This window comes from Scyliorhinus canicula, chromosome 10 (assembly GCF_902713615.1).
Source record: "Scyliorhinus canicula chromosome 10, sScyCan1.1, whole genome shotgun sequence".
Classification (NCBI taxonomy): domain Eukaryota; kingdom Metazoa; phylum Chordata; class Chondrichthyes; order Carcharhiniformes; family Scyliorhinidae; genus Scyliorhinus; species Scyliorhinus canicula.
In genome coordinates, this window is record NC_052155.1 from 108,673,937 (window position 1) to 108,699,788 (window position 25,852).

The 25,852-nt window shown below is 48.3% G+C and overlaps 1 protein-coding gene across 9 annotated transcripts in view; it reads right to left on the reverse strand.

Moving 5' to 3' along the window:
- The window catches only part of arfgef1 (ADP-ribosylation factor guanine nucleotide-exchange factor 1 (brefeldin A-inhibited)), a 280,401-nt gene that overhangs the window by 54,785 nt on the left and 199,764 nt on the right, over positions 1 to 25,852 (reverse strand). For all 9 annotated transcript variants that reach the window (XR_005462112.1, XM_038809540.1, XM_038809538.1 and 6 more), the window contains 2 exons: positions 1,718 to 1,878; positions 1,230 to 1,360 (listed from right to left, as the gene is read on the reverse strand). Coding sequence is in view for 8 of the 9 variants with exons in the window: in XM_038809540.1 (XP_038665468.1) it covers positions 1,230 to 1,360; positions 1,718 to 1,878 (292 nt within the window). In the remaining variant the exon portion in view is untranslated. The remainder of the gene's footprint in view (positions 1 to 1,229; positions 1,361 to 1,717; positions 1,879 to 25,852) is intronic.

Consider the following 25,852-nt stretch of genomic DNA (forward strand, 5'->3'; position numbering starts at 1 on the left):
TCCAATTAAGGGGCAATTTAGCGTGGCCAATCCACCTCACCTGCACATCTTTGGGTTGGGTTGTGGGGTGAGACCCACGCAGACACGAGGAAATATATGCAAGCTCCACAGAGAGTGGCCCAGGGCCAGAATCGAACCCGAGTCCTCGGTGCCGTGAGGCAGAACCCTAACCACTGCACCACCATGCCGCCCTAGAGCTGCTTGATCTGTTCGAAGTCTATCCCATTTAACATGGTGGTAGTGCCTAACAAGATGGAAGGTATCCTCAATGAGAAGACAGGACTGTGTCTCTACAAGGACTGTGGTCACTTCTACCAATACTGTCATGAACAGATGCATCTGCAGAAGACAGGTTGGTGAGGATGAGGTCAAGTATGTTTTTCCCTCTTGTTTGTACCCTCACCACCTGCTGCAGTCCCAGTCTAGCAGCTATGTCCTTCAGACCCAGCCTGCTCGGACTGTGTCAATCATTCTTGGTGATTGACATTGAAGACCCCACCCAGAGTATATTCTGCACCCTTGCCACCCTTAGTGCTTCCTCCAAGTGGTGTTCAACGTGGAGTACTGTTTCTTCAGTGGATAGAGGCCGGTACGTGGTAATCAGAAGGAGGTTTCCACGTCCATGTTTAACCTGAAGCCATGAGACTTCATGGGTTCCCGAGTTGAGGACTCCCAGGGCAATTGTATCCCGACTGTATACCACTATGCCCCCCGCCACCTCTGCTGGGGTTGTCTTGCCGGTGAGACTGGACATACCCAGGGATGGTGATTCTGTGAGAATGACTATGTCAGGCTGTTGCTTCACTAGTCTGTGAGACAGCTCTCCCAATCTCCCAAAACAACCCCCCAGATATTCGTAAGGAGGGCTTTGCAGGGTTGACAGGGCTGGATATGCCGTTGTCGGTGCCTGAGCTGATGCCGGGTGGTCCATCTGGTTTCATCCCTTTTTCAAGGTATCAAGGTTTGTGCTACACCTTCATTTTCATCCTTTAGAATAAAATAATTTTCTATACTGATCAATAGATTAGGTAATTTTAAGTCAAGTGCAGTCAAAATGCTAACAAGCTACATACAAAAAAAAGGAGAATAAAACACCTAAGTAGCTACCGTATATGGAACATTGGAATGAAAATATATGCTGTCTATTGACTTTCAACATTTAATCAAACATGCCCAACCTAGTACTGTTGGAAATACTGCTTTATTACTCAGAGAAGAAAGATTCTTACCGGGTTCTTACATCTAATTTGCATCTGTTGATTATGCATGACAACTCGAACAGAATCGGAAACCATCCTCTCACCCATACTCTGTCTTCAGCAGCTACATTCATATCATCACTGGTGTATTCTTTGAATGCCTGTAATGTATATTGAATTTCACAATAATTAAGCTACTTATGAAAGCATCTATATTTAATTGCATCACAGAAACTTTTCACCACAAACAAAATAAAAATGGTAACAAGATCATCATTTCACTGATACCTTTTTTCATTCCCAGTTCCCTGTTCAAATTAGTCCTCTCATCCACACCATCTTCCTCAGTTAAGACCTAATAAAACTTCAAGCCATAACCAGCTCCTACTCAGATGCCCTGTCAACCATGTTGACACAAGTAGGCACATCAAACTGCAGTTCTGACTAGATTTTTCTTTCAACAGCATTAACATCATCAGTGTATCAATATTTTAAATTTGTAGTGACCAATGTTTCACCTGTGGTCTCTCTGAGACATATTTTGCACAATGACGAATGAGGCGGATTGCTTCCATACTTGTATCAGGAAAGGCGGCATTGCAGGCAAATTCCGACAAACATTTCACTGCATCTTGAAAGGAATCTATTGTTGCAGGAAAATACTTTGCAAATACGTTCACTGTGAAAATAATTTTAAAGATGAAACGAGTTCAATATTGTAAAACATACATTGTACTAAAACTCATGATTAAGTTATTTGCAAATTGACAATTGATACCTTTGATAGAAACCCCATATTAAGATCTGAACAGTCACTTTGAACTGAAATGGGATGATTGTGAATTCAATGAAATTTCACTCAGACAAAAATAAGGGGAGCTATTGTGAGGATCAGAAGTGACATTTTGATGGGATAGGGGCTAATCTGCTGTAATCAGGAGTTGCTGGAGCGATACAAGGGAATACAATTTGGATGAGAAGATCTGTCACAAAGATGCTATATGTGGTATCTCATCAGTTAGCTTGACATATTACATGTATTAAAAAGGGATCTTTTGCCGAAAAACAAAGATGTTGACTTAATATGGCAGCCAATTTCAGCTGTGTAGCTATATTCCATTTCATAGAGATGTACCATAGAATTTCTACAGTACAGAAGGAGGCCATTTGGCCCATCGGGTCTGCACCGACCCTCTTGAAAGACCACTGTACCTCATCCCACACCCATGCCCTATCCCGGTAACCCCACCTCACCAACACATCTTTGGACACTAAGGGGCAATGTGGCATGGGCAATCTATATAATGATAATCACTTATTGTCAGAAGTAGGCTTCAATGGAGACTTCTGGTGGCGGCGATGAGCAAGTAAGCCGCGTATTCGGTGGCTCTCACTCCGGCGGGAGTTGTGGACCTGGTTCCCCGGTTTTTTCGGGACTGCTGAGCACTGGGAAGACGGCCGCCGAGGGCCTGAGTAACTGGCAGAGCTGCATGGAACCGCTGGAGAGCAGGAAGCAGCAAAAACGGGAGAGAAAAGGATAAAGGCAAAGTGCAATGGAAGTTGACCCGGGAGCAAAGATGGTGGACCTACGGACCCGGCGATCCAGCTAGTGCTGGAAAACATGCTGCAGGTGATTAAGTGCAGTTTTGAAGAGTTGAAGCGGGATAACTTGGACGCACTTCAGAAGGCAGTGGATCAATTGAACCAGAGATTGGATGCCCAGGACAAAAAAGTTAAGGAGCTGGGGGACGCGGTGGAGGAGCAGGCAGACACACAGACGATTGCGGCGCTAGAATTCGATGGGTTGAAGGAGAGGCAGAGGAGACTGCTGGACAGAGTAGAGGCGCTGGAAAATAGAGCCTGCAGACAAAATCGGAGGATCATCGGCCTCCCGGAGGGGGCTGAGGGAACTGATGGCACAGCGTTTGTGGCTGACCTGCTGCTGCAGCTGATGGGGGCTGATGCCTATCCACGACCGCCGGAGCTGGAAGGGGCACAGAGTTCAGGCAAGGCAGATGCGTCCGGGGGCTCCCCCCCGTTCGATGGTGATCAGGTTCCACAGGTTCACGGATAAGGAGTGGGTGTTGCAGTGGGCAAAGAGCGCTAGGAGCAGCACGTGGAATAACAGTGTTCTTCGCATCTATCAGGACCTAAGCCAGGACGTGGCCAGGCGTCGAGCAGCCTTTAAACAAGTTAAGGAGGTTTTGTTTAAAAAGCACGTGAAGTTTGGTCTGCTCTTCCCGGCCCGTCTTTGGGTCACGCATCAGGGCCAACACCACTACTTCTCCGATCCCGAAGAAGCGATGGACTTCGCGAGGGATCAGGGGCTGGTCCCGCAAAAAAGACCCACGGGCTCAAGCTGGAGTCCAAGAATTATTGTCTGGGGGGATGCCTACTGTGCCTGGACTGACGGTCGACTGTTTACTGCTTTAAAGGTGCCTTGTGTTGTATTTTTGGCAGCTTTTGCCTACGGTTTGTGAGGGGAAGGGGGAAGAGACCCCCCTCTCGCTTTCTTTTACCTTTTGTCGTGCTCTTTTTGTTTGTTGGAGCCTTTACTGTAACATAAAGGTGGCCGGTACGCAACGGGAATGTGGCCGGTAAGCAATGGGAATTAAAGTTTTTGGTTGTGGGTTTTGGGTGGGTGTTATACAGGTACTGTGTTTCTGCATTGTTACTTTATTAATGCTCAGAAAGGGACGTGTGTTAACACTTATCTGTTTACACAGCTGGAACTGTATTACACCTGGATCAGCTTCACTTTGCTGTTTGATGCCCCCATTTTGTTTGATCTTTCCCATTTTAGTGTGACTGCTCCAGTAGGTCAGATCGGGGGGGGGGGATGAGGACAGGGAAACAATGGGAGTGAGACAAGCGGACGCCAGAGGGATGAGTCATCGGACTAGCAGATCGACTGGTCAAGGGAGTCAGGTTGGGGGGGGGGGGGGGTGCGTATACAGCCAGTAGATGGCAGGGGTGGGATTATTGGGAGATGTTGCTGGGGGGCGGGGGGGGAGGAGGAGTTATTCTGCTGACGTGGGAGGGGTCTGAAGTAGGTATTGGCGAGGAGGTCGGGGGTGGAAACTGCCAAGAGGCGAACCAAGAGAGGCGCGGCAAATGGGCCGGGCCCTAGAAGGGTTATGATTGACCGGGGCGGGTGCCCCCAACCAGGCTGATCACCTGGAATGTCAGAGGACTAAGCGGGCCAGTCAAAAGGGTACGTGTGTTCGCGCACTTGCGGGCTCTAAACGTTATTATGCTGCAGGAGACACATTTGAAAGTGTCTGACCAGATTAGACTAAGGAAGAGCTGGATCAGCCAAGTCTTCCACTCAGGCTTGGACTAGTCCAGGGGGGTAGCAATTATGATCAATAAGCGGGTTCAATTTGAGGCGGAGGGCGTAGTCGCAGACGGCGGGGGCAGATTCTTTGTGGTAAGGGGCAAGCTGGAGGGGAGGAGAGTGGTGCTGGTGAATATATATGCTCTAAATTGGGACGACACTGACTTTATTAAAAGAGTGCCGGGGAAAATCCCAGACCTAGACTCACGCAAGTTGATTATGGGGGGGGGGGGGGGGGGGGGGGGGGGGGGGGCTTCAATATGGTCCTCGAACCGGGTCGAGACCGGTCATGTCCCAGAACGGGTAGGCTCCCAGCAATAGCAAGGGAGCTGAAAGGGTTCATGGAGGAAATGGGGGCAGTAGACCCATGGACAGCCAGACGGCCAACGGAAAGGGAATATTCGTTTTATTCACATGTCCACGGAATATACTCTAGGATCGATTTCTTTATCATTTGCAGGGACTGTGTAAGGCAGGTAAAAAATATGGAATACTCGGCGATCACTATTTTGGACCATGCCCCACATTGGGTGGACCTGCAGGTCTGCGGGGAGACTTACCAACGCCCGCAACGGAGGTTAGATGTAGGATTGCTGATGGAAGAGGGGATATGTGAGAGACTGTGGAAGTGTATGCAAAATTATCTGCAGGTGAATAATACGGTTTCAGTAGTGACCCTGTGGGAAGCGCTGAAGGCAGTAGTGAGTGGGGAGCTGATCTCAATTCGGGCTCACAGGGATAGGACGGACAGAGCAGAAATGGATAGATTGGTTAAGGAGATCCACCGGATAGACGAGGAACATGCGGGGTCCCCGGGGGAGGATCTACTCAGGGAGAGACAGAGACTGCAGGCGGAACTGGGAGTGCTATCCACGAGTAGACCCGTGGAACAACTTAGGAAGGCAAGGGGAGTGGTGTATGAGCATGGGGAGAAGGCTAGCAGATTGCTAGTGCAGCAACTCAGGAGGAGGGAAGCGGCCAGGGAAATAAGTAGGGTGGTAGACGGGAAGGGGAGTAGAGTGGAGGACCCGCCAGGACTGAATAAGGTGTTTCGGGACTTTTATAGTAAGCTCTACACTTCAGAACCCCCCGGAGGAGCCGGAGGAGATTAAATGGTTCCTGGACGGACTAACCTTCCCAAACGTGGGCAGGGGACTAGTGGACGTGCTGGGGGTCCCGATTAGAGCGGAGGAGGTACTGGGGGGCCTAAAGGCCATGCAGTCGGGTAAAGCCCTGGGACCGGATGGATACCCGGTAGAGTTTTACAAAAAGTTCTCGGAGATAGTGGGCCGGTGCTGACCAGGGTTTTTTTTTTGGAAATGTTTTTTTATTGAGTTTTCATATTTTATATCCAACAAATTACAAATTATTAGAAGAAAACATGCAAAAATTAACATGTATATTTACAGGTAAGCATCTTCATAATAACAACTGTGGCCGCCCCCTTTAACTGGCATACATATTTTACATTCCCCAATATGGCCGAGGCACATGTTTATAGGCATTTATTTACAATTTGGTTTTGGGCCTTAGCTTGCCATCAGACTGTCACTTGCGGCTTTGTCCTTCCTTTTTTTTTGGAATAACTTTTATTCAAGTTTTCAACAACAAATTTTATCACAACAGAGACTGACCAGGGTTTTTAATGAGGCGAGGGACCCTACCTCCGACGATGTCGCAGGCCACCATCTCGCTGATATTAAAGCGGGACAAGGACCCAGAAGCCTGCGGGCCATACATGCCAATCTTCCGGATTAATGTGGACGCCAAGCTCCTGGTGATTAGAATTGAGGACTGTGTACCGGAGGTGACGACCAAACAGGGTTTGTTAAAGGCAGACAGCTGGCAGTCAACTTGAGAAGATTGCATAATGTGATTATGATGCCCCCGACGGGCAAGGGGGTGGAGGTAGTGGTGGCAATGGACGCTGAGAAGGCCTTTGACTGGGTGGAGTGGGACTATTTGTGGGAGGTACTCGGACTGTTTGGGTTCCGGGAGGGACTGGTTAATTGGGTCAGACTATTCTACCAGGCCCCAAAAGCTAGCGTAAGGACGAACAGGACGATGTCAGATTATTTCATACTACATCGTGGGACCAGACAGGGATGCCCAATCTCCCCGTTGCTGTTTGCGCTGACTATAGAACCGTTGTAAGAAGTCTTACAACACCAGGTTAAAGTCCAACAGGTTTGTTTCAAACACGAGCTTTCGGAGCACGGCTCCTTCTTCAGGTGAATTTTGTTTGATCTTTGATCATGAAGGAGCCGTGCTCCGAAAGCTCGTGTTTGAAACAAACCTGTTGGACTTTAACCTGGTGTTGTAAGACTTCTTACTGTGCTCACCCCAGTCCAACGCCGGCATCTCCACATTATAGAACCGTTGGCAATTGCTCTGAGAGCTGCAAAAGGGTGGAAGGGAATGACTGGGGGGGGGGGTGGAGCACCTGCTCCTGTACGTGTTGGACCCACTGGCCAGGATGGACAAGATACTGGAAACACTGAGAAAGTTTGGCCAGTTCTCAAGGTACAAATTAAATATGACCAAGAGTGAGATGTTTGTAGTGCAGGCAAGAGGCCAGGAGAATAGGCTGAAGGAGCTGCCATTTGGGCTGGTTGGGGAAAGTTTCCGATACTTGGGGATACAGGTGGCATGAGACTGGGGCAGGTTACATAAGTTAAATTTGACTAGAGTGGTGGAACAAATGAAGAGGGAGTTTCAGAGATGGGATGCACTCCGCTATCACTTGCGGGGAGGGTGCAGACGGCAAAGATGACAATCCTCCCAAGATTCCTGTTCATTTTTCAGTGCCTCCCGATCTTTAGCCCGTGGTCCTTCTTCAAAAGGACCAGCAAAATCATTATGAGCTTTGTCTGGGCGGGAAAATCCCCACGGGTGAGGAAGGCAATGCTGGAAAGAAACCGCAGCGAGGGGAGACTGGCGTTGCCGAATCTGATCAACTATTACTGGGCGGCTAACATAGCCATGATAAGGAAATGGATGGTGGGTACGGGGTCTATTTGGGAGCGGGTGGAGGCGGCTTCGTGCAGGGTCACCAGCTTGGCAGCCCTGGTCACGGCTCCCCTACCGCTTTCGCTGGCCAGGTACTCCACCAGCCCGGTAGTGGGGGCGGCCCTGCGGATATGGGGCCAGTGGAGGAAACATGTAGGGGAGGTGGGTGCGTCGGTATGGGCTCCAATATGTGATAGCCATCGATTCGCCCCCGGGAACATGGATGGTGGGTTTCGAACATGGCTGCGGGCAGGGGTGAGGAGGGTGGGCGATATGTTCCCGAAGGGGAGCTTTGCGAGCTTGAGGGCGTTGGAGGAGAAATTTGGGCTGGTAAGGGGAAATGACTTTAGGTACTTACAGGTGCGGGACTTTATATGCAGACAGGTCCCATCCTTCCCATGCCTCCCGCCAATAGGGATCCAGGACAGAATAGTCTCTGGAGGAGGAGGAGGAGAGGGTAGAGTCTAGGATATCTACAAGGTGCTCATGAAGGGGGAAGAGTCCCAGACGGAGGAACTGAAACTTAAATGGGAGGAGGAACTCGGCGGGAAGATGGAGGACGGGGTATGGGCGGAAGCCTTGAGTAGCGTAAACTCAACCGCAATATGTGCCAGGCTCAGCCTGATTCAGTTTAGGGTCGTTCACCGGGCCCACTTGACGGTGGCTCGGATGAGCAAATTCTTTGGGGTAGAGGACAAGTGCGCTAGATGCCCGGGAGGACCAGCGAACCACATACACATGTTTTGGGCATGCCCTAAGCTTAGGTACTGGGACGGATTTGCGGGTGTCATGTCCCGGGTACTGAAAACAAGGGCGGTGATGAGTCCAGAGGTGGCAATATTTGGGGTTTCGGAAGACCCGGGAGTCCAGGAGGAGAAAGAAGCCGATGTTCTGGCCTTTGCTTCCCTGATCGCCCGGCGACGAATACTGCTGGCATGGAGGGACTCAAAACCCCCGAAGACCAAACCATGGCTTTCGGACATGTCGAGTTTTCTGGGTATGGAAAAAAATCAAGTTCGCCTTGAGGGGATCTGTACTGGGGTTCGCCTGAAGGTGGCAACCATTCATCGACTTCTTCGTCGGAGATTGAACGTCAGCAGGGGGGGTTGTAGGAGGGATAAATAGGCGGGTAGTGCTTATGGGCGAGGAGCGGTTATGTGCACTATGGTTTGATTGAAGTGTTGGTTTTCCGTTGTTGTTTGCATATTTCTGTAATATGTAACTGTTTACAATGTGAAAAAATACCTCAATAAAATTGTTTGTTTAAAAAAAAAGTAGGCTTCAATGAAGTTACTGTGAAAAGCCCATGTCGCCACATTCCGGCGCCTGTTTGGGGATGCCGGTACAGGAACTGAATCTGTACTGCTGGCATTGTTCTGCATTGAAAGCCAGCTATTTAGCCCACTGTGCTTAACCAGCCCCTACATAACCTACACATAGTTGGACTTTGGGAGGAAAGCAGAGAAGCAGGACGAAACCCATGCAGACACGGGGAGAACATGCAAACTTCACAGTCACCCAAGGCCGGAATTGAACCCGGGTCCCTGGCGCTGCAAGGCACCTCACCACCATGCCGCCGTTCCATAGGGTCTAGGGACTGCAGCAGACGATGACCTCAATGGAGGTGAGAAAAACATCCCTCCTATCGCATCGAATTGAAGAATCACTCAGGATTTAATTGTTGGAACATTAAAAATGAATCACCTTGGCCACTACAATAGTTAAGAGGATGTGCGTCAGATAAGAGTTGATCAACACTCTTTTAGAATATACAGATGACAAGGTGAGACATGTAATACAACCTTGTGAATGGATAATTGAATTTGGGATTGGGCAGAGATATTCGAGCTGAAGTGACTGCTGTCTCTCACCCCATCTCCCTCTTTATAACAGAATGGGCACGATTTAACACAAAATAGTCCCATTTTGGGCGTGTTTAGCTGGGTGTTTCTTGATGCTATTAAACGGGACTCCTTTTTTCAGGCCTCAGCGAGGAATGGCCCATCGAGGCCACACTTGCATGCATTTCCTGCACTGATGAGCTCAGCTCAGCTCATCGGTCCAGCAAGAGATTGAGATGCCATTTTCAAATGCTGCCCTGATCTTTAGACCCCTGCAGCGGCCTCTGGATACCCCCAACACCCCAACTTACTGACTATGGGTTCTCAAGCCCCCCCCACCCTCACCCTACCTCATAAGCGCAGGGTGCCCACGCGCCTGATCAGCGGCACGGACAACCTGGCGCCTTGGCACTGCCACCACCACACGGGCACACTGGCACGACCAGGTGGCAGTGCGGAGGCCCCCGGGTGGCAGTGGGGGTGCCATGGTATGACCCTGCCCACAGTCTGACCACCCAGGGGCCTCCGATTGGCTGGGAGACACCTCTCCCCCCAAAATTGCTGTTACATCTGGTCCATGTTTGTGGAAACCAGTGCGAAACAATGCCTCGGCGAGATTTACCCAGCACGGGGATTTGATCCTGGGCCCTGGGAGACACCAGCGTAGACATATTTAAATGAAGCTAACTGCTCACTTAAATATGCAAATCTGGATCCCACCCAGTGAAGGCTAGATCCAGATCGTAATGTCTTGCAAGGTCCATCTCGCGAGGCGTCCCAAGCATTGTAAATCTCATGAGGCCTCTTGTGAGATTAATGGACTCCGTGTGTCACGACAAAGCCGTATGATCCTGCCCTATATCTAAGGTTTGAAAACTATTCAGCAGGGAAGCCAGGGAGGAGAATGCAGAGCCTTTGTCCTTGATCTTTATGTCGTCTTTGTCGACAGGAATAGTGCCGGAAGACTGGAGGATAGCAAATGTTGTCCCCTTGTTCAAGAAGGGGAGTAGAGACAACCCTGGTAATTATAGACCTGTGAGCCTTACTTCTGTTGTGGGTAAAATGTTGGAAAAGGTTATAAGAGATAGGGTTTATAATCATCTTGAAAAGAACAAGTTGATTAGCGATAGTCAACACGGTTTTGTGAAGGGTAGGTCATGCCTCACAAACCTTATTGAGTTTTTTGAGAAGGTGACCAAACAGGTGGATCAGGGTAAAGCGGTTGATGTGGTGTATATGGATTTCAGTAAGGCGTTTGATAAGGTTCTCCATGATAGGCTATTGCAGAAAATAAGGAAGTATGGGATTGAAGGTGATTTAGCGGTTTGGATCAGTAATTGGCTAGCTGAAAGAAGACAGAGGGTGGTGGTTGATGGCAAATGTTCATCCTGGAGTTCAGTTACTAGTGGTGTACCGCAAGGATCTGTTTTGGGGCCACTGCTGTTTGTCATTTTTATAAATGACCTGGAAGAGGGTGTAGAAGGATGGGTTAGTAAATTTGCAGATGACACGAAGGTCGGTGGAGTTGTGGATAGTGCTGAAGGATGTTATACGACACAGAGGGACATAGATAAGCTGCAGAGCTGGGCTGAGAGGTGGCAGATGGAGTTTAATGCGGAAAAGTATGAGGTGGTTCACTTTGGAAGGGGTAACAGGAATGCAGAGTACTGGGCTAATGGCAAGATTCTTGGTAGTGTAGATGAACAGAGAGATCTCGGCATCCAGGTACATAAATCCCTGAAAGTTGCCACCCAGGTTAATAGGGCTGTTAAGAAGGCATATGGTGTGCTAGCCTTTATCAGTAGGGGGATTGAGTTTCAGAGCCACAAGGTCATGCTGCAGCTGTACATAACTCTGGTGCGGCCGCTCCTGGAGTACTGCGTGCAGTTCTGGTCACCACATTATAGGAAGGATGTGGAAGCTTTGGAAAGGGTTCAGAGGAGATTTACTAGGATGTTGCCTGGTATGGAGGGAAGGTTTTACGAGGAAAGGCTCAGGGACTTGAGGCTGTTTTCGTTAGAGAGGAGAAGGCTGAGAGGTGACTTAATAGAGACATATAAGATAGTCAGAGGGTTAGATAGGGTGGACAGTGAGAGTCTTTTTCCTCAGATGGTGATGACCAACACGAGGGGACATAGCTTTAAATTGAGGGGTGGTAGATATAGGACAGATGTCAGAGGCAGTTTCTTTACTCAGAGAGTAGTAGGGGTGTGGAACGCCCTGCCTGCAACAGTAGTAGACTCGCCAACTTTAAGGGCATTTAAGTGGTCACTGGATAGACATATGGATGAAAATGGAATACTGTACGTCAGATAGGCTTCAGATGGTTTCACAGGTTGGCGCAACATCGAGGGCCGAAGGGCCCGTACTGCGCTGTAATGTTCTATGTTCTAAAGTGTGCCTGTATTCCAGACAAAGACTCTCAACTAAAAGCCACTGGATTTCTACACGTTTTGTCAGGAGAAAAGGAATATACCAACCACAACTTTGCCAAGGTTAACAATCGATACTCTGTAAAGATATATTTCTTGCTGCATGCTTTGGGTTTGAGTGTGTGTTTGCATGCAGTAAGAGGGGAAAACTAATCCCAAACATAAAAAAGCTCTACAGGTATCTATTACAGTGCTACAAACAAAGTCCACTTTTGAAGCGAGTGTGTTTTTAGAACAGAGTGAGATAATTTGGAACAATTTAAAGGCCCCATCTACTGAAGAGTGAGGCTAGAAATTTGGAAAAAGGACTTCCTGAGGTGGCCATGGAGTGAGCAGTCGCACTTTTGGTGGCTCACACTCAAGGCAGTATTTTCTGGTCTTTTTCCTGTCTGAAGGGCAAAGTTGTTGATGAAAAGAGGTGTAAGAGTACATGGAGAAGGTGTTACCCCTCTGCTCTGGCTGGTGGGTGGATCCACGAACTAGGAGTGGGGCGAGAAGAAAAGAGCTGCTGGAGCAAGAGAGTCTTTGTGGTGCGCCACAGGATAAGTTGGCGACGGGCAGTGCCCACCCAGTGGTCATGGAATCATAGAATTTACAATGCAGAGGGAGGCCATTAGGCCCATCGAGTCCACACTAAGCCCACACCTCCACCCTATCCCCATAACCTAGTAACCTCACCAAACCTTTTTTGGACACTTAACGGCAATTTAGCCATGGCCAATCCCCGTACCCTGCACAATCTTTGTACTGTAGGAGGAAACCAGAGCACCCGGAGGAAATCCAAGCAGACACAGGGAGAACGTGCAGACTCCACACAGACAGTGACCCAAGCCTGGAATCGAACCTGGGACCCTGGAGCTTTGAAGCAACTAGTCGAGTTTTTGAACGTTAAGTTCAGCCAGCAGAGGAAGGAGGCCCTGGAGACCTGGACAAAGTAGTGGAGCCAATCAAAGCAGGGATCAAGAGAGTGGTGCAGAGGCTGGAGTCCCAGGGCCGGGCTATCCAGAAAGTGGAGGAGGCGGTGGGGGAGCGTGAGGAGCTGTTGGCCTCATTGGTGGCAGAGGTCGGAGTTCTGCAGGAGACCCAGGAGAGACTGGAAGAGAAGGTGGAGGATCTGGAGATCCTCTCCACAAGGCAAAATTTGAAGATCGTGGGAATACCCGAAGGCACCACCGGCGTGTACCGTGGTCAAAATGTTGCAGCAGTTGATGGGGGAGGGTGCCTTTGACCGGCCCTTGGAGGTTAAACAAGCACGCAGGATGTTGATGAGGAGACCACAAGCGGGCGAGCCGCCAAGGGTGATGGTGATGCAGTTGCATCGCTTTCTGGATAAAAAGAAGATGCTTCGGTGGGTGAAGCAGAGGAGGATGTGTATCTGGGAAGGGAACGTGCTTGGGTTGTACCAGGGCTTGGGTTTAGAACCTGACGAGAGGAGCGCCGGGTTTAATCGCATCAAGGCAGCCCTCTTTAAGAAGGTGGTGATGTTTGGGGTGTTGTACCTGGCCCGCCTCCTGGTGACTTTCCAGAAGCATGAGTATTATTTTGGCATGCCAGAAGAGGCGATGGAGTTCATGAGGTACAATGGACTGGCAGGAAAATTAGGACATTGAACTGTGGAGAAGTTTGTGTGAGTGTTTATTTGTTCCCTGAAAACCTTTCCCCTTGAAGTGTTTCTTCTGTTTTGATGATGTGGAGATGCCGGCGTTGGACTGGGGTGAGCACAGTAAGTTTTTAACATATAGACACTGACATTAAGTTTCGACAAAGATGCAAGTTTAACCTGGTGTTGTAAGACATCTTACTGTGCTCACCCCAGTCCAACGCCGGCATCTCCACATCATGGCTACCATCGGCATCGCGGTGCGGCAACCGAAGGGGAAAGAGTCAAATTGGACCCCTCCGGAAGGCCGCTGCCCTAGACCCGACATGTATGCTCAAGCCGTCAGGAGTTGCGTCAATGCCAGATTCATCAGTCGCATTCACAAGACAGCCCCGAACACAATACAACGTCATCCGCGCTCTCAAGACCAACCGCAACATCATCATCAGACCAGCAGACAAAGGAGGGGCCACCATCATACTGAACAGAACGGACTACTGCAAAGAAGTATACAGACAACTCAACAACCAGGAACACTACTGACAGCTACCCGCAGATCCGACCAAGGAACACATCCGCCAACTCAACAGACTGATCAAGACCTTGGGGCAAAAAAACATGTTGGACTTTAACCTGGTGTTGTCAGACTTCTTACTGTTCTGTTTTGATGGCAAGGTTTTTGGAGGGTAGATCAATCATGAGGGAACATCAAGGGCGAATGCACCTTTTGCTGCTTTTTGGGAGAGTGTGGGGGGGTGGGGAAGAAAGAGAAAAAATTGGGTGGTGTAGCCACCGAAGCTGGCCACTTCCCGACATAAAATGGAACATGGAGTTGCATGCAGGGAAAATTGGACAATGTCAGAGAGGCAAGCCGGTTGCAGAACCTCTCTGTGGATTCTGTCTGTGAAGAAACAAGGCAGCATAGAAACTAGCAAGCTGCGCATATTAATTGAGTGATTCCCGGTGATTCCCGGGCACAATGGACACAATTAAGAATAACAAAGGCCAAGCTAGACTCTACGGCGCCAGCAGGAGTCCCGGACAATAAGTTACAAACAGCCCCAAGAACCCCCCAGCGATCGGGAAACAGCCCCAGTATTGGGGAATTCAAACCAATCGATTGGTATGAGGTCCAATCGATTGCAAGCAGGTACAGGGTCCGCCCAGATAGGCGCGAAGCCCCTGGGACCTATAAAAGTAAGGTCCCAAGACAAATTCGATCTCTTAGCCAGCCCTCCGCTCTCTTAGCCAGCCCTCCTCTCTCTTACCCAGCCCTCCCAGCAGAACAACTTTGCAGCAGCTCTCCAGGAACTTGGACGTGAGAAGGAGAGGCCTGGCCAATTGCAACACCGACAAGTAAGTGTCATACAACGAACGCTACGAGAGTAGACACTCCTGACCCCTTTAGTCCACACCAACTGGAAGCCTGCGGATCCAGGACAAAGCAAGAGGCCATTGTTCCCTGATCCGGCAGTTCCCTTATTTCAGATAAGTATTGGCCTAGTAGTGGTAGGAACAGTTTAGTCTTAGTGTTATATGCATGAGTAGCAAATAACTGTAATAATAAACGTGTCTTGTTTGAACTTACTAACTGGTGTATTGAGTCATTGATCTGAACTTGAACTTGAACATTGTGGCGGTATCATAAGGATATCTGGCGACTCTAGAGCTAAGGAATAAAACAGAGCCAATTGAGTGTAAAGCGCACTCACCCAGAACGAGCAGCAGTGGGTAGGAAGGGTGGAGGCCTTCAGCAGGGGCCACCATGCTAGCTGGGAGGCGGGCTAGTTAATGGCAGTGCAGTGGTGGGGGGGGGGGTGGGATGGGGTTGATGTTTTGTTTGGGGGGTGGGGGGAAAAGGGTTTTGCTGACAAGGGTGTGGTTGATGTGGCGCAAGTGGAAAAGGATCGATGGCGGTGGACATTGGAGGATGGGCCTGGAGGGTCGTGTGACATGGGCCGGGGGCTGGTTCAAAAAAGGATATGGTTGATCAGCACGTGAGCTGGGTGGGTGGGGGGTGGGGGTGGGGGGGTGGGGGAGTGCGAGGAGACCCTGACCAGGTTGGTCACGTAGGATGTTAGGGGGCTGAATGGGCAGGTCAAATGGTCATGTGTGTTCGCGCACCCGAGGAGTCTGCAGGCAGACATGGCCTTTTTGCAGGAGACACACTTAAAGATAGGGGACGAGACATGAGTTTTATACCATGCTGTCAAGTGAAATTTCAGCAAGCCATGAGATGACTGAACAAGCTATCTTCAACACCTATGAATTAGTGTCCGAAGCTTACTGGCAGAAATTCCCGAATCTCTGAAAACAGCAAAACAAACTTGCATTGAGTTGAGGGACAACTTGCTTTCCTCCGCTGGATATGGGCACTTAAAATACAGACAATCTATGAAAGCCTCAGAGAGATCATTCTTGAATTCAAAAACTCACTCCCTTTTTTCATAATCAGAGAATTTCCAAATCTAAACATGCAGGTGTTGATGTTATGGAGTGTTATTATTATGTACCTTATTTAAATCCATTGCTGATGTCAGTAAGTGTTGTGATGTCGTTAGTTGTTGTTGTTACTTGTGTGTATTCTTTTTTAACTGCCGTTAGTTCTGATCTATTCAATTACTGTTATTTTGATGTTTAACTAGTTGTTCCTGTTTTGAGTCCATAATGTATTTTAAACTTCATTATTTTCATATATTAAAGAAAATTAACTTGTAATGCATTTTCAACTACCTTTTTGTGGTCAAGTTCCCACAACTTATTGCCGATGAGGATGAAAAAATGAGAGTTTAAGCACGTTCAACACAAAGTTTTGCTACGGAAGGCAAGTTAGCAACACCATTGCTATGTTTGGGTCTATCAGTGAGTTTGTGGAAGAGAACAAGAACTGGACATGAACTGGAAATGTGGAAACACTTTTGATTGACAAAGGGGATCGCAGACGAGATGAGAAAGTACTCAATTCTCCTGAGTGAGTGTGGGGGGAAGACGTACAAGCTAGTGAGAAATCTAGCTACACCAAGGAAACCAGGAGACATTTCATTTGTAGATGTAGTTACACTCATTCAGAATCACCACACTCCTAACCTCTCAGGAACTGTACATTTCAAATTCCATCGTAATTTTTGAAGACTGGAAAGTCTCTGGGTAACTTTGTTGCTGAATTGTACCAGCTCTCTGAACATGGCAAGTTTGGAGCAGTTTTGGAAGATATGCTTCAGGACAGACTAGATTGTGGCATTAACGAGGACAGCATTTAGTGCCATTGCTGGAAGAGGCCACATTTACTTTTAAGAAGGTTCTAGAAATTTCTCAGGGCATAGAAATGGCTGCCAATAATGCAAAAGATATTCAGAAGTCTAATGGCAGCAAGCAGGTGGGTACACTGCAGTAAGGAAAGAAAGAAGCTGCAAGTAAAAAGGTGCAGACAATAGGGGGTTTTAGGTGTGGAAAGTCACACTATGCGCCTCATTGTAAGTCTATGGATGCTGCTTGTCACCAGTGCAACTAGAAGGGGCATTAAGCAAAGCAGTGCCGGAGTACTAAAAGAAAGTTAAAGGCTGAGCAGGGAACATCAAATGCAAGGACACCTCAGTTAACGACACATCGCTTGGAAAGCTCAGACCAGACAGAGGAGCATTATTATTACATGTTAAATATGAGCGAGGTGCGTGCAGAGCCTATTTATGCTACTGTGGAGGTCGATGGACAGAAAATCAAAATGTAGGTGGACACAGGAGCCTCTGCATTAGTAATCAGTGAGGAGACCTTGAGGAAGATTTGGGGCTCTCAGCAGGCACCAGCCCTTGCTCAGGCAGGAGTCAACCTTCGGATGTACACTGGAGAGACTATACCCCTGCCTGGAGCAAAATTAGTAAAAGGACATAGCCTTAGTCTACGAGTATGTGACTGGCTCAGGAAAATTCAGTTGAACTGGGGTGAGAGAAAGCACACAAAAGTGACATAGGGTGTCATTCAGAAACATCCTGAGGTTTTCCAAGATGAACTAGTTACACTGCGCGGCACTACAGTTAAATTTTTCATAGATCCTCAGGCTACTCCCCACTTTTTCAAACTAAGGACTGTGCCCTCCGCCATGGAAGCCAAAATGGAGGTGTTGCAGTGACTGCAAAGGCTAGGAATCATTGAGCCGTTCAGTTTTCACATTGGGCAGCTCCAATTGTTCCTGTTCTTAAAAGTGATGGTACTTGTTAACAAACTTACCATTAATCAGTTTTTCAAGCTGGATGCTTACCCACGCTCAAGGTAAGGAGATCGGTTTTCAAACCTTGCTAGAGGCAAGATCTTTTCAAAACTGGACATGAGCCAGATATTTCAACAAATCTTGCTGGAGCAAGATACGAAGCAGTACGTGACCATCAACACGCATGAAGAGTTGCTCAAGTATAATCGTTTGGTTTTTGGCCTATCCTCCAGTCTGGTGATTTTCCAAAGGACAGTGGACAACCTAGTCAAAGGCATTCATCATGTTGCACTCTAATGAGATTAATTTTAATTTTGGGTAAGACTGAGGAGGAGCACCTCAGCAAACAGGATCGAATTTTGAAAATGTTTTCAGAGGTGGAGTTCAACTGAAGTGGAGCAATTGTATTTTTCAGGTACTGAGCGTGGAATATCTATGCCACAGAATCTCTGCACAAGGTTCACCTCCAATGGAAAGGAAAGGAAAGTTAGTGTGATTAAGGAAGCTCCAGATCCCAGGATTGTGGCTGAGCTCAGGTCATTTGTAGGTTTGATAAACTATTATGGAAAGTTTTTTGCCAGATCTGTCTACAGTGTTGGTTCCACTGTACCTATTATGAGCCAAATGGAAGTGGGAGTCTGCACAGGCTATCAAAGATGCGAAAGCGCTCCTGCAGTCAGGCTAGACAATTCTGATCTGAACAGGAAACATATTCTGTTGTGCGATGCCTCCCCTACGGTGTGGGGGCGGTACTTTCTCATGTAATGGAGGACGATTCCAAGAAGACCCATTGGTTCTGCATCTGGAACGCTGACAAAGGCTGATGAGAGGTATTCACAGTTGGCCAAAGAAGGTCTAGCTATTGTTTTTGTGGTAAAAATATTCCACCTCTATGGTCTATGGTCATTTCGTCACCATATGTACTGACCACATGCCATTGATGAGCCTTTTCAGCAAGTAAAAATGTATTCCTACCATGGCCTCAGCAAGAATACAGCGCTGGGGCTTACATTGTCAGTGTGTCAGTGCAGCATTGTGTACAGGGCAGTGAAGGACAAAGCTAATATGGATTTGCCACCCCAGGTATTGTGTCCTCCCGAGACGATTTTCTTATTAGAGACTTGCCCAATCTCCAGTAAGTGCGAAACAAATTAAGCAGTGGACGGACAGAGATCCTATTGTCACAAGTTTTAAGGTTTTTGATGCACGGATTGCCGTCTATCAAATACGAAGGTAGGTTGTAGCCTCATGTGAGGAGCAAAGACGAGTTAAGTGTGAGGATGGTTGCACACTGTGGGGGTCAAGAGTGGTTGTTCAAGCTCTTGTAGTTCGCAAGTAATGAATTCCATTCACGAGGCTCATCCAGGTGCCTCTTGAATGAAAAGTCTAGTCAGGTTATATGTTTTGATGGCTTAATATGGACCAGGATTTGGAGAACAAAGTGAAATCCTTTTCTGCAAGTCAACCTAACCAGACAATAGTGACACTAGCACCATTACATCCTTGGGAGGGGCCTGATCGCCCTTGGTTGAGAACCCATGTGGATTTTGCAGGTCCCTTTCATAGGTCACATGTTTTTAGTCACCATGGATGCACATTACAACTGGTTAGAAGTATATATCATGAGCAATATTACAGCTCCCAGTACCATACAGAAGATATTCAATTTCTTTGCAACTCATGGGTCACCTGATTCTCTCGTATCTGATAATGGTACAACATTTACGAGCGAGTTGTTCCAAGACATTATGCAAAGGAATGAAATACACCATGTGTGTACCGCACCTTTTCACCCTTTTTCAAATGGTTTAGAAGAGCGAGTTGTTCAGACTTTGAGGAAGGATTGAAGAGGATGGTAGGTGATACTTCAGGGACCAAACTCTTGAGTTTCTTATTTCAATATCATATCACACAACAAAAAAACTACAGGACTCTCACCAGCTGAATTATTGATGGGTAGAAGACTAAAGTCTGGATCTGCTACATCCAGATGTCAAAGCAAAAGTGGGAAGGAGACAAGAAAAGTAGAAGGAGAGGCAGAAGGAGAGACAGAAGGAGAGACATGATTAGCATTCTAAGGACAGACATTCTAATGCAAATAAATGCCTGTGTTTATATCAGAAATTTTTGCAATACCTCCATTGGTTACCTGCCGTTATTAACCAAAGTGGGCCAGTGTCTTTGTTAGTGAAATCGAACAATGGAAGAATTGTTTGCGGACACCAAGGTCATATTCGTCTATGCCATAACACGGAGACAGAAAAAGATCCAGAAAGAATATGAGGAAATGCTGCTGTGGAAATTCAACAAGAAGTGATTCCTATTTTCGAGGACTTCCAGTGAATTCTACTTCATGGGATGGACACTCATGCACAGATACTCAACCTATTCCTGTGCCCACAAGTTCAGTTGAACTAAGTCAAGTATCACCAGAGTTGACAGGGGTCACCAGTGGTACTGCGCAGATCACAGCATAGTTGTAAAGCTCTTGAAAAACTGACATATAATTAAGGCATTAGGGAGCCACCTAACATGTGGTTTCCACTGACATGTTGCCACTGGAATTTCCTTTATAATGCATTTTTGACTACCCTTTTGAGGTCAAGTTTCCACAATTAACCCAAAGTTAACTGTGATCTGCTAATTCTCTCAAAGGACAGATAGAAGCGAGATAGATGAAGCTGAGACATGCTGTGGAGGGGGATAATGAAGGTAGGGCAGAACAGTTCGCAGGGCTAACAGTGAGTGCGAACCCAAACTTGCGCATGCAAGGGGTAGAAACCTTGCTAGGAACAACCTGGCAGGTTGGAGGGTAGTACCCCCAAAAAGTCAAGGATAGTCCAAAGAGGCTGAACAGGTGGAAGACCAGCAGAGTTCTGCAGGAGTGCAGAAAGCTGAGAACGGTACAGAGGCCTTGCAGGGGGCATTACAACCCACGGAGGATAAGGTGGCCAAGAAAGGGCCAATTGAATCACAATAGGCGAGCAGTATTCGGAAGGGTTAGAATAGAACCCAAGTTAAAGAGGAAATTAGAGTCAACAGAGGGTCAAGAAGTACATGTGGAGTTTAAAAATGATCGAGGGAGTAACCTGTAAATCAGGTTGGCAGACATCTTCATTTTAGAGTTAAATGGGATGGTTCCCAAGCAGGCGAAGAGACAATAGGGGAGAAACCTCACTTAGTTGAAGAGACATAGGTGAGGACTGCAGGAACTGAAAAACTGCCGTGTTCCAGAGGTCATGGCACAAGTTAGGGAAAATCCAAACCCAAGACAAAAGAGAAGGGAACATACCTCAAAATGAACACCACTTGTAGAAACCACAAAGAAAATTCAGTGGGAGTTATCCACTGGTGAATCAAATGAACTCGCTAAAATTTTAAACCTCAATAAATATAGCAGTGTAGTTGCGAAGGGAGGTGTAGGAAGCAAGACCAGACCCCATACCAGGACTTAAAATAGGTTACAACCCACTAACTTCCTAAAATCTTCCTAGAGTTATGAAATTCATGGGTTGTAGAACAAGGAACAAGAGCAAAGAACAATACAGCACTGGAACAGGCCCTTCAGCCCTCCAAGCCTGTACCGGTCATGATACCAACATTTGCCAAACCCCTCAGCACTTCTATACCTCTATACCCACCCTATCTATGTCTTTGTCAAGATGCCTTTTGAACGCCGTTAATGTATCTGCTTCCACAACCTCCCCTGACAACACGTTCCAGGCACTCACCACCCTGTGTGTAAAAAAAAACCTGCCTCGCACATGCCCTTTAAACTTTCCCCATGGACCTTAAACCTATGCCCCCTGGTGACTGACCCCTCCACCCTGGGAAAAGAGTGCCTGCCCATCCACTCTATCCATGCCCCTCATAAGCTTGTAGACCACCCAGCATAGCAACCAGATTGCCTCGCTGGAAGCCCAGATGCTGATGGAGAGGAATAAGGCCCTGAGGGTGACGGTCAAAGACCTGGAGAACAAGTCAAGGAGACAGAACCTCAGGATCGTGGGGTTGCTGGAGGCGGTTGAGGGCCCGAGGCCAACCGAGTACTTTGCTCAGATGTTTACAAAGTTGTTGAGGGGTGGGGATGAACAGATGTCCTCTCCTGAGCCAAACAGAGCCAACCGAACACTCCAGCAGAGGCCTTGGGTGAATGTGCCACCATGGGCAGTGATAGTTCGTTTCACAGCTTCAAGAAAGAGTGGGTCCTAAAATGGGCCAAAGAGAACCGGGAAGTGAGGTGGGAAGAAGCAACATGCAAATTTATTAAGATGTTGGGGCAGAGTTCGTAAAGAGGCATGCAGCCTTTAACAGGGCGAAGTCGGTGCTATATAAAAGGAGTGCATTTTGGAGTGGTGTACACATCGAGGTTGAGAGTTACATACAACTCAAAAGACCACCTTTGAGACATCAGAGGAGACAGAGGTTTTTGTCAAGGAACTAGGACTTGGACTTAATTGAAAGCGTCTGAATGGGACTTCAGTGGGTGTTGATGAGATGGGATTGTTTGGGGATGTTTCAGAATTATGTACACGTTTGGCTATTTGGGAGTTATTGAACTGTATTGGAGTATATATGTAGTCAGGGGAGGGACAAGGGGCAGTCAAAGTAAGCGGGGTAATGGTTAAGGCAGCTATAGGGACAATATATGGCCCAAAGTTGCTTGCTGATAATTGTAAAGGCTTTGGTTTTGATCATTCCTTTGCAGCGGGGGTGGGCAGGGGGCTACCTCGGTAGCAGTTAGGTTTTAGCTAGTGAATGGGAGTGAGGTGGGGGAGGAGCTGAAGCCTTTTGGAACTGTTTGGACAGGTTTTGATATGCCTAGCGTGCTTGTTTGGTGGGGGGTGGGGGTTGGTGAGAAAGAAGCATTGTTCGTTGGGAGATAGTAACAGGTTCTTGAGTTGGGGGGGGGGGGGGGGGGGGGGGGGGGGGGTACAGCCCTGGCGGAGACATGGGATTTTTCTTTGCCTCACCTTATGCGTGCTGTTGTTGGCCATTTTGGGTGGGCCTTGGCTCTATCAACATGGAGTAAGGATTGGATAATTCCTCACCTTAGAAATAGCTGACTTGAGGGGTGGGGGGGTGTAAGAGACCCCCAATCAGACTAGTCACTTGGAATGTTAGGGGTCTGGTGTTGGAGGGCAGGGGGGGCGAGGTGACATGTAGCAGCAATGTTTAGTATACTCTGCAAATTAGGATAAGTGCCAAATTTAGAACTGTAATCCGATTTCCGGTGGCGGCAATGTGCTGAGTAGACACACATCAGGTGACTCTCCTCCCAGTTGGACCCAACACAGTGAATTTATTTGAGTTTTTGGCCCAAAAAGCCATCTAAAACACACCACTTCCCAGAGATGGGGAGGGCAGACAGGTCGCTCCGGCCTAAACCCAAAAATGGGGAGCAGCCGAGGGCGATAATTGCAAAGATGCACTGATTCCAAGACCGGGGAAAAATTCTGAGGTGGGCCCGACAGAGAAAGACATGCCCGTGGGAAGGGCACAGAATCAGGATCTACCAGGACATGGGAAAACCTGGTAGAAAAGGGCAAATTCAATTGAGCGAAATCAGCGCCTTACAAGAAAGGGGTGTGCTTTGGCATGCTATTCCCTGCCAGACTCTGGGTGACATACCAGGGGAAGGAACATTACTTCGGCACCCCGGCGGAGGCCAATGAGTTTGTAAAAACAAACAACCTGGAGGGAGAGCAGCTGCGGCAGCGGTGAAAGCGGCAGGGACAGAGGAAGAAAGGGAATGAGAGTGGAGGATGGACCGAAAACAAAAACTGTAATATTGGCTATGTTTTTGCGCGGACTGCCTCATTTTCGTGTTCGTCTCTTTTCTCAGTTTGAAGATGGGAAACAAGGAAAGGGGAACGAGAATAAGGGAAGCAGGCAAGGAGCTGAGACAGGGGCTGCACATGGGTAGACAAAACAGGGCCAGGGCTAGACCAGCACTGGGAGGGGAGCCACCGTACGAGTGAGGAGGGCTGTCACAGGAAGACATCCACCAGGTAAGTATGGTTGATTCCGCAAGGCTGGGGGGGCGGTCAGAAACACCTCACCAGGATTGTTACCTGTTAACGGCCCGGTGAAAAGATCCGGAGTCTTTGCCCACCTGAAGGCCGTCATAATTTACCAACAGGAGACACACCCAAGGGAGAAGGACCGACTGCTGCTGAGGAAGGGATGGGTGGGACAGGCGTACCATTCATGCTCCAGGACAAAGGCTAGGGGAGTAGCCATACTGATCAGCAATAGGACAAGGTTTACGGAGACCAAGACAGTTACGGACCCAGGGGATTGGTACGTCATGGTCAGGTGTGTCCTGAAAGGGGCACCTTTGGTACTGATGAATGTGTACGCTCCCAACTGGGACGACACAGAATTTATAGAAAAGACGAAAAATGGCGGAAATCCCCGATATTAACAGACACCGACTGATTATGGGGGTTGACTAACTTTGTACAGGACCCACCAACCGACAGATCAAACCCCAGAACGGGGCGAAAGTCAGGCATGGTGAGGGAGTTAGAAATATTCATGGAGCAGATGGGGGCGGTAGACCAATGGAGGTTCCTGCACCTGTAAGAAAAGGAGCTCTTGTTCTTTTCGCAGGTGCACAGGGTGTACAGCCGCATCAATTTCTTTGCAGTAGGGAAATCGGTGCTTCCAGGAATCATAGGAGCAGAATATTCCACGATCATCATCTCCGACCTCGCTCCACATTACATGGATGTGAGGTTGGAGACGGACCATGCCCAGCGCCACACATGGAGGCTGGACATGGACTTCCTGGCCGACAAGGCCTTCTGCCAGAAAATATCGCAGGCCATAGGCAATTACGTTAGTAACAACCAAAACAGAGAGGTCTCACCCTCCACATTCTGGGAGCACTGAAGTAGAGGAGAGTTCATAGTCTACATGGCATGCAGAGATAGGGAAGAGAGAACAGCCAAGCACCAGCTGGTTGACTCCATTCTGAAGGTTGACAGAAAGTACACCGAGGCCCCGACCGTAGAGCTGTGGCGGAGAAGAAAAAGTTACAAATGGACATTAACCTGCTATCCACCTGGAAAGCAGTGCACCAACTCCACCAAACACGAGGGATCTTCTATAAACACAGGGACAAGGCTGGCCGCCTACTGGCTCACCAGCTGAGGAAGCCAGCAGCCATTAGGGAAAGAGCGCAGGTTAAGAACAGCAGAGGCAGGCTGGTAGCAAAATCAAAAGTGGTCAATCAGGCATTCGAGACTTTCTACCGAGGACTGTACACCTCTGAGCCCCCCCGACGGGGACACAGGAATGAAACAGTTCCTCGACAGACTGAAACTACCAGTTGTGGGTGAAGACAGACGTTTGGGGAGGGGCTGGAAGCATCAATAGATCTGGGAGAAATCATGGAGAGCATCATCTCCATGCCGGCGGGAAAGGCGCCGGGACCTGACGGGTTCCTGGCGGACTTCTATAAAAAAATTCGCGCCAGCCCTGGCCCCACACCTAAGGGCCATGTTCGCGGACTCGCTAGCAAGGAGCACTTTGCCTCCTACTTCAGAGCAGGCCACAATCTCACCAATACCCAAGAAGGATAAAGACCCGACAGATATAGACCCATTTTGCTGTTGAATGTAGACACAAAAATACTCGCAAAGGTCTTGCGTACCTGAGGTGGTCGCTGAAGACCAAACTGGCTTTGTCAAGGGTAGGCAGCTCACTGGGAACATCAGACTGCTGAATGTGATAAATGTAATAAGGCTGCACCCCGGGGAGAGAACACCAGAAGTGATCGTCTCTCTGGATGCAGAAAAGGCCTTCGATAGAATCGAATGGAACTACCTCCTTGAGGTACTGGAACGGTTTGGGCTAGGAGCAGGATGCACCGCCTGGGTGAGGCTCCTGTACAATGCTCCCAAGGCAAGCGTTTGAACCATCACCACCAGGTCTGAATACTTCCAGCTGCAATGAGGTACAAGGCAACGATATCCATTGTCCCCACTCTTGTTTGCATTAGCAATCGAACCCCTGGCGATAGCACTGTGGGACTCAAAAAGCTGGAAGGGCATCCAGGGAGGAGACAGAGAGCAGAGACTCACTCTATGCGGATGACCTGCTCCTGTATGTCACGAAGCCGCAGGAAGTACTGAAGGCAGTCATGCAGATCCTGAAAGAATCTGGAACCTTCTCAGGTTACTAACTCAACCTGGGCAAAAGTGAGGCATTCCCAGTGAACCCA